At 37.2% G+C, this 9883-nt stretch overlaps 1 gene segment (V, D, J or C); it reads left to right on the forward strand.

Annotated features, from left to right (window-relative positions):
• Nucleotides 1-2627: 2627 nt before the first annotated feature.
• LOC125262620 lies at nt 2628-6675 on the forward strand. The segment is given in 3 exon segments: nt 2628-2770; nt 2849-3155; nt 6468-6675. Coding segments are annotated over 3 exon segments (558 nt in total).
• Nucleotides 6676-9883: the final 3208 nt, after the last annotated feature.

A 9883-nucleotide genomic window follows, 5' to 3' on the forward strand; every position in this document is an offset into this window, starting at 1 on the left:
ACACCGCTATGGCTGCTACGTACACATCGAGCGTGGAAGGGGTGAGGCCCTTGTCCTGACGCTCCTGGAGAATGATAGTATTGGAGATACGTCACACTCAACAGGGTCTTTGTTTCGTGCTGAGCACCAATCAACGAAGATCGACAATTTCTGGGCGTAGAGGCGTCTGGTAGACGGGGCTCTCTCCTGAGAAATGGTATTTAGCATGTCCCCTGGGAGGTTTAAAGGCTCCCATCAAGGGACCATAGGTGCAGAGCACAGAGTTCTGGACGGGGATGCCAGATTGTCCTGTTCACCTGAGAGAGGAGGTCCTGGGGCTTTTGTGGAAAGCCTGAATATCTCTGAGGACCAAGCTTGGCTCCTCCAGAGTGGGGCCACCAGGAGGACTCTGTGCTTGTCTTCCCTGACTCGCCTGATGACCTGAGGGATCAGAGTGACTGGGGGAAATGCGTAAAGGAGAAGGCAGGGCCAGTTGTGGACCAGCGGATCTGTGTCCTTTGAAAAGTAGGTTGGGCAATGAGAATTGTCTTCTGAGGGGATGATGTCGACCTCTGCCTTCCTTACGATCGCCCAGATTCTGAGAACCGTCTGGGGGTGGAGCATCTGGGGCAAGATAGCATGTCTGCTCCCAGACTCGCTCTGTCTGGGAAGTGCGTTACCCTGAGCGACCGCAGTCTGGGTAGTGCCCATTCCAAGAGGCTCTTTGCCAGTGCGCAAAGGCGGCTGGAAGAAAGAACTCATTCTCAATGAACTCTCTTAAAACCGCTAGAAATAGTTCATTAAATTGTTCGCCGGATGGCAGCAGGAGAAGCACTGAGAAACCCAGAGGCGCGAAGCGGGCGGCTCATCTGCGAGGGCGCCGGCGCTGCAGGCGGCCTGTGAGTCTCAGCTGGTCCACTGCGTTGCCTCTTCAACAGCAAGGAGAGCTCATTCCAGCAGGTGAGAGAAGGCGTTCAGTCTTGAAGAGAAGAGAAGCGAAGAGAAGAGAAGCGTTGTCGTCGCTGAAGGAGAGAGATCTGAAATCCTATGGTGAAATGCTCGCTTATATAGCCAGTCGCCCCACCCATTCTGGCGGGCTTTGGCGCGCTGCATCGCCATAGGCTCGCACAGCTCAGCCGCGCCGTCATTGGTTCAAAAAGTTTTCCAGTTTGAACTAATGGCCGTGCAGTTAAACTGCATTATTGGAAAAGGCTTCAGCATCGAGGAAAAAAGGAGTTTTTCCCCCATACGCAATACGAGTTAAGTATCAAAAGGGAACTGCAGCGCATACTTAGAACGAACAGTGTTATCGTTCATTGGTGTGGACGCTAATAGTTATTGTTATAGTTATCTTTGTAATTATTGTTCTTGGTTTATTAGCTTTTATTAATCAATAACAAATGAAACAATACAAAAGTGCTCTAAAATATTAATATGTATTCAGTTTAACGTAATTTTGTCAGTGCTAAACATTCCTCATTTATCTGTAAAATAAGATGCTAAAATTGTTTATACAGTGAATTTATACATTATTATTTTTTATTATATAAAAAATAATAATGTATATAAATAGAAATTATTTATATATAAATATAAATAATTAATATAAATATTAATTATTTATAATAATAATGTATATATGTATATAAATTATTTATACAGTGATACTGTCATTTAGTGTAATGGATGATACTGTGGTGCAACAGAGACTTTGTGTTACACTGAATGACGAAAACATTACCGTGAATGACGAAACTTCTACTTCAGATTATATTGCAGGCCATCAACTGGCCACCTATATCAAACAGTGAGTTTGACCAGTAAAGTTAATCACAATTATTCACAACATCTGCTTTTTTTATTTATTTATTTATTTTTTAAATCTAACAATATAAGTGTTTTTTGGCTTTTCACTGAATGACATGTGTTTTTGTACCTTAGGCTCCCACACCATGAAAAGGTGGAATTATGCAATAAACTCACTTTTCTGCAGCACCACATGGTCTTCAGGGTGCCTTTTAATGATGTCACAGACTGTTGAATGACTATCTGTTTTTTTTATTTGATTTCAGAATGGCTTCTTGATCCTGTTACACTGAATGACCTCTGACAAACTGAATCCCCTGGTTATTTAAATACTTTTAAAAAAACAATAAAACAGTCATTTTAATATGTGACAGCCAACACTTATTTGAAAATGCAGAGAACACAGACATATATTTTTAAATTGGTATTTGATATATTTATTTAAAGATGTAATGATAAAATCAAAGTCCGGACATAACGCTGAATGACAAATTTACATTTTGGAACATTATTTCCCCCATATGTTGACATTTTATTTTCTCAAAAGTTATTTGAAATATTAAAGTAGACACACTGCTTGCATTTAACATTTTTTATGTACATAAAATGACTTTTGTAAATTTGATGTGGACACCAAAATGGTGACGTCTCGTCTTTGACCTCAAATGTCAGCAAGCTTCCTGAAAATGATTCAGATTCAAAGAAAATGAAATAATATTGTATCAAAATCAATCAGAATTCAGTCAAGAATATTTGAATCCATTTTCTCAGTTCAGTTTTACCACAGTTTTGCCTTTGTATGCAAATTACATGATTTAGGGAGGGTCAGTGTAACAAACTCTAAAAGTACTTGCTATAAAACCAAATTCTCCAGTCAGTGTTTGTGTCCTGCAGCTGCAGTGCAACTGAATATCATTAATATTTTACAGTTTTGGGGTGATAATGGAAATGCTACTGTATGGAGTTCTGCTGTTGATTATTTCATGTGAGAAACTCTCAAATTCTTCTCAGTTAAAGGTGCACTGTTCTAACTAAACTAATGTTAATTTTCTTTATCTTTCAGCTGTTAGCGGTCAGTCTTTGACCTCCTCAGATTCTGTGGTCAAAAGACCAGGAGAATCAGTCACTCTGTCCTGCAGTGTGTCTGGATTCTCAATGAGCAGCTACTGGATGGGCTGGATCCGTCAGAAACCAGGAAGAGGACTGGAATGGATTGGGAGTATAGATAGTGGCACAACTACATATTATGCTCAGTCTCTACAAGGCCAGTTCTCCATCACAAAAGACACCAGCAAAAACATGCTGTATTTAGAGGTGAAAAGCCTGAAGACTGAAGACACAGCTGTTTATTACTGTGCAAGAGATTCACAGTTATACAAACAGACTGCAGGGCTGAACAAAAACTATTCATGCATGAAATCACTTGAAGCAAATTTACTGCAAACATCTTCAAGATTCAAAATATTAATTGTTTAATGGTAACATTTCCTGCAACATTTCCTCATAAACAGCTTCAAAAATCAATGTGTATAAAGGTGGCCATGAACAGGATAATTGTCCGTTAAATAAACGTAGAAATAAATTAATTTATTGAATTCAGCTGAAGAGTTTGCAGCTAGTCATAAAGAGAATTAGATTTTTCAAGATTTCCCTCAGGATTTTCCTATGGGTTTTAGAATGTATTTAATGTGTTTTATTAACTTGAAGAGAAACAAATTTTTAAGACTAATATGTGTAACCATTGTATATAGTTCTTAGCAACTTGTTAGCAACTTACATTTCATAAAAGAACAACAGCAGCTTTGAAATTCAATGTGACTGTGTATTTGGCTTTTAATTTTTATTTAATTTAAAATGATTTGATTCAGACTCAATTATTTGATTCAGACTCAATATTTATTTATGATAAATTTCTACTTTACAGGAAAACTTATATTACATTTCCCATTAACAAAAGGTTTTAGAGTGAATCATTGTATAGTGACAAATATTGCTTAAGATAAAACAATGTTTGGAGTTGGATTTTATTTTAGTCTGACAAACTGACCTGTACTCTTTCTCTGAGATTTAAGTTGGTAATGCAGAAATTTCATGGATAAGATGTTACGCCTGAGAATAAACGGAGAATAATCACAAGAGATGATGAGTGATGTTTTCTCAGTGATGGCATTTACTCGTATAATTTTCATGTTAAGCACACATAACTCATATTCACAAACCGGTTGGTCACAGTAATATATATAATGTCCTTTCTGTTGCGAATATATTAACTTATAACCATACGCAAAAAAAAATTCTCTCAACATTTCTCATTCTTTTCACCATCAGCGAATAAAACATGAATACAGTAACGTATACTCTTACAAAACTCGTAAACAGTTACAAAAATAAACAGTATGGAACATAATACAAAATATATAAACGTCTTTTAGCTTTTCCACATGGCGAAAACTACATTAGTAGGCCCGACTACCATGTGCTCCGCGCATAAACACGCACTAGCACACTCAGTAAAACTTTTACTCTTTTTGTACTATTACATACACGTTCTCAACATTCATACTTGTTTTCTAAATGCATTTTAATAACTTTAATGATCCATTACCTGAGAATAATCACAAGAAATGATGTTTTCTCAGTGATGGCATTTACTCGTATGAGCCAACTCTCGCGATCTCACCTGATAACGTTTGCCCGCATGAAGAAACTCTCGAGATACCGTGTGAGAGAGCGTGACATAAGTAAACGATCTCAGATTAATGGATCTACTCTAAACTCAGTCTAATGACTCTATTATAAACATGACAAAATAAAACAATTAATAAATTTTAACTAAAATTACTTTAAAACAATTAATAATGTTAAACTAAAATTACTTTGTATATTGAACAGAACTATGACCGTATTAACTCTCAATATTCATACATGAAAATCCCTCACCTTACGGCGAAATTCGCCGTTTTGAAACCAAAATAAGTGACCTACGTGAATCGTATAGATTCGATGAGAAAAATGTTTGGGGAGGGGGGGTATTCATATTCAGTGAACCGCGAACAGGTGCGCTTGCCAGAAGGGAGCACGAGATTCAGTGAACTGCAAACTGCGATTCAGTGAATTGCGAACAGGTGCGCATGCCAGAAGGGAGCGCGAGTGCTTGGAAATATTAACGCGAAGGGCCTTGCATCACCAGTGCAGACCACCATCAGAAGCTGAAAGCACGCCTGGCCTCGGCGATTTACCTGACTGAATTTGGTGAGTGATGGTTTCAATAATTTTAATATTTTCTGGTATATCTAAGTTAAGTTAACCAGGAGCTCTGTTGACATAGACTTAGCTAACGTTAGCTACAGCTTGATGAATGGAGTCATTGAACACAGCAGGACAGAACGCAACGTTAGCCAGCTAGCTAAAGCTACGGTGGAAAATTATTAGTTAAAGCTACCGTTTTTGAGGAGGTAGATTTTGAGGTGAGGGGACTGACAAGGCAGAAGGTAAAGTGGTCCACCGTTCTATCAATAAGCAGACCTGCCAACCTGTACACAATTTGCGTAGCGGATACGCATTTTGACTTCAAAGTACGCTGGTACGATTTGTCACTCTAAACTACGCAAAAACCTGGTGACACCTCTGTGCACGCGCAGTCCTCAAATCAAGCAACAGCAAAAGAAGAAGAGTTCGACCAATCATACTGCTAGATTCTTCCCCCAAATAGCAAGTGGGGATGATTGACAGATGCGTAAAGCCTATCATTAAAAAGAGACTAAAAATCGACACCAATAAAGATTCTCACTCGATCCCCCTTCATAATACTTAGTAAGGAGGCCATAATAATTGTTGACTCATGGCTGAAGTTAAGTTTCTCCAGCTCTCCCCAGGTTGGCAAAAAAAGCATTTCAAAATGCATCAGATTGATGCTTTAAAATATGGAATATATCAATTTTTCTTCTGGGGGATGCCCCCGGACCACCCTAGAGGGGTAATATCCTTCTCACCTTTTTCACCCCTGACCCGTTTTCATGCCTGAATATTAATACGGTCTGTGTGATGAATACTATGAATACTACCCATTACAAAGACAGGACTGAAGGGAAAGGCCTCGAGTGGATCTCATATGTTTCTGCTTTAAGCGGCAGTGACAAATATTACTCTAAAACTGTTGAAGGATGATTCACCATCTCCAGAGACAACAGTAAAATGCAGGTGTATCTGCACATGACAACTGTGTATATTTTGCAGGATCTGGATTTGAATAAAAATTTGGATTACTTAAAATATATAAACTTAATTGGTTACAGAGGTTAATAAGGGCACAGAAAATGTAAATGTACCTTTAGAGGGCAGTCTATGCAAACCTACTTCTCCTAGTTCCCTTTAAATAAAGCCTCAATCTGTTTATCTCCATACATCCGTTTTGACTGTTGCATCAGGTTCCTCCTTTCATAACATGAACATGAATATTTGGCATTTCATCTGTATGGTGATTGTATCTCATCAAGGTAATTTTGCCATTTTTTTCTGTCAAACAGCACTTTAATTAATACCAGCTCTTCATTGATTTATGTCTTTTATTCCACAGGTATCAGTGGTGATGAAATCCGATTAGATCAGTCTCCTTCTGTGATGAAGTGACCTGGAGAAACAGTGAAGATCTCCTGTAAAATATCTGGTTTTACGATGACAAGCTACTACATGCACTGGATCAGACAGAAGCCAGGGAAAGCTCTGGAGTGGATTGGGAGAGTTAACTCTGGTAGTGTTGATTATGCAGATACAATGGAAAACCACTTCACACTGAGTGAGGACGTGTCTCAAAGTACACAGTATCTTGAAGCCAAGAGTCTGAGAGAAGAGGACACTGCTGTTTATTACTGTGCTCGAGAGTCACAGTGACTCCATCTGTTGAAGCAGCTTTACAATAACTGAGAAAAGACCAGCCATTGGACTATGAATCATATTGCTCTCGTTATCATGATAATGAAGTATTATACTCATGGTTATAGGACCATCATGATCATATTTTTCCCATAACTTTTCTAATACCTCCTAGTTTGTATATGGAATCAACTCAACTTACTCATGACCATTTAAAGGAGTGACCATAGATTTTCATCTAACGCTCAATTAAAGTGAAAGTACACCTTTAATGGACAAAATAAATATGATTTCACACAAAAAAGTGCTCATAATGCACAGAATAAGCATGTCTGTGTTTTTAACAAGAATTGGAGTATGTCAGGAAATAAAATTAATATTAAAAAATATTTATAGAAGATTTACTCATTTAAAATTGTTTTTAATTATTCAGTTTGGGTTAAAGTATGGTGTATTATATATTAAAAAAAAAAAAAAAAAAAAAAATTAAAGTAAACTGGCCAGAAAATATGATACATAAACATTATTTTAGTTATTGCACAGACAGCTAGGATCTAGCATACCCAAATCAAACCCGAGTTTGCTGGCTTTTTTTACAGAGTTTGCTGTGTTGTAAACATGCATGCGTCAGATGATGTAAAACACAAAGCTTACCTCAGCATTGTGCAGCAATGAATAACACAAGGCTTTTATTTATTTATTTATTTTTATTTTAAGTTTATATAAGAGTGTTGTACACCTTGCATGTTAACAAACTTTAAAGACTATCAAGTTTATAAATGACCAACTTATAAAAACAAATGTATAGTCGTCTTGGTCCCACTTTATATTAGGTGGCCTTAACTACTATGTACTTGCATCAAAAAATAAGTACAATGTACTTATTGTGTTCGTATTGAGTGGCAAAACTCTTTTTCTGCTATTGAAGTGGGATACGGGTAAGGTTAGGAAAAGCTTTGTTGGTATGGGTAGGTTTAGGGTAGGGGTAAAGTGTAAGGGATGGGTCAACAGTGTAATTATAAATGTAATTACAGAAATTAATTACAGATGTAATTACATGCAGGTGTTTTTAAAATGTAAGTACAATGTAAAAGCATGTATGTACACAATAAGTGCATTGTATCAAATGATTAATTTAAATGTAAGTACATAGTAGTTAAGGCCACTTAATATAAATTGGGACCATCCTGAAATGCTCACAGCCACTGCTGTGACGCTGTACAAACACTTCCAGTGTGAATTCTCGCGCGTCTCTGCAGCCGCAGTTCACGCTCACACTTGCGGTGTGAAACCGGTCTTAGTTCTAATTCTAGTTCTAGTTCTATTTTTTATTATTTTTATTCATTAAACTTTTAATTTCTAATGTGATACCATCATTGTCTTTATAACTTCAGGACCAAAAGTGCTCTTGCTTTAACCAATGAAAACTTTTAAACTTGTGAATAAAAACAGGGCCTCACTGCTGAAAATATTCATATGCAAAGCCACCTGCTCTGTCAGTGCTCAGCAACAACACAATGACTACTGCAATCCCATCACTGTCAGTCACACCTAAAATACCAGCATGTCTCACTTCTGTTCTCCTCAATGACCGTTAGACAGGCCCTCGAATGGCCACTGGTCCTCCAGACACCAGCTGCCACAGCCAGACTTTCATCATTGAGAAGCTGTTGTTCATTCATTGCTAAAAAATAAATAAATAAATAAATAAATAAATATATTTCTAAAAAATATACTAAAAGTTCTATGGTAATAAATATATGCTTAATTACACTTTCAAGAAATATGCTAAACACAAGTATACTTTTAGTGAAATTAGTGTATTTCCAGAAAACATACTTATGTTATTCTTACTTTAAGTATATTTTATGTGTACTTTAAGAACATAGCAAAATGATTCAGCTTTTAGTGGGTTTAAATGTACTTTATGTGTAGGCCTACTGAAATATATTTTAAATATTTATATATTTAGAATTTTAATATTTTCAAAAGAAAGATGTTTTGTATGTAGGGAAAACACCCTAGGAAGTAAAATTAGCTCAAATGAATAAAGAGTTGTTTAGATTACGACCGAGCAACTGATTCGTCCAGCGTTCATTTGCTCGAGCCGTAATAAGCTCTTGTAACGGATATAAATATCCAACAATCGTGAAAACACTGATTAGAGCACGGTAACTTGAAATCGACAGTTTAAGACATTAAATCATAAAGCACATAATACAAGACACTTTCTATTTAAAATCTACAAGAGATTTTATTTATTCTAACACAAACTAATCTAACACAAAGGCACGCACATACACACACACACACACACACACACATACATTCATACGCGTTGCAGTAAGAAGGAAATGAGAGAGAAAGAGTTTTGTAAGAGAGAGAGAGAGAGAGTGATCTGATTAACCGAATTCCTATCACTGCATTTCAAAGACCCGAACGAACCATGAATCATTCATTTAAATGCACCAGTTCAGTTTTCATCTGGAGGTACTTGCTTGCGTTGACTTAAAGGTGAATTTCCCTCGTGCAGAGAAGGGTTTCCCAAAGTCGATGATTGGTCCAGATCAGGTCCGTGTGGAACAATGAAAGGAAGTCTCTTTGTCGCTGGAGTTGAAGCGGCCAAAGTCGTTGGTTGAACTTTGCGGCGAAACTTAGGACACGAGACTTTCAGCGGTAAAGGAGAATTAAGTAAAAGAAAAGAAAAGTGAGTGAAGGTTGGATGGCTTGAATGAGCTGCTTGTCTGTTCTTCTTGTTACTCCATAGTTCTTGGTACTTGTCTTGGCTTCTCTTCCCAGAACTAACCAACTCCTCCTCGTTTACTGACCAACTTCTCCCCCCTTCACTATCTTGCAATATGATCATTTAAACTTAGTTGTTTGTCACACCTCTGAGGTGTCTTGGCCAATCAGACATTGTCCTGTTTCAAGAGGGGCCTTCCTCTGCCCCCAATAAAACATAAGTGTTACATCCTGTTTCTGCTTCAGCAGAGAGTGCCATTTTAACATAATTTCTATTAAATGGAATACAATACATTTTAAACAGATTTCATTCAAGCCATGATTTAAGAAAGATGAAAAGAAATAGATCAAGTCCAAATAAGGCATACTTTCAGTCATTCAGTCAAGAGTTAACACATTTACATGAATTGTGAGTGTTCTAAAGCCTAACTGTTTACAGGTAGTACTTGTGGACACATAATGCAAAATGTATGTAGTTAAAAGA

This window comes from Megalobrama amblycephala, linkage group LG2 (assembly GCF_018812025.1).
Source record: "Megalobrama amblycephala isolate DHTTF-2021 linkage group LG2, ASM1881202v1, whole genome shotgun sequence".
Taxonomy (NCBI): Eukaryota; Metazoa; Chordata; class Actinopteri; order Cypriniformes; family Xenocyprididae; genus Megalobrama; species Megalobrama amblycephala.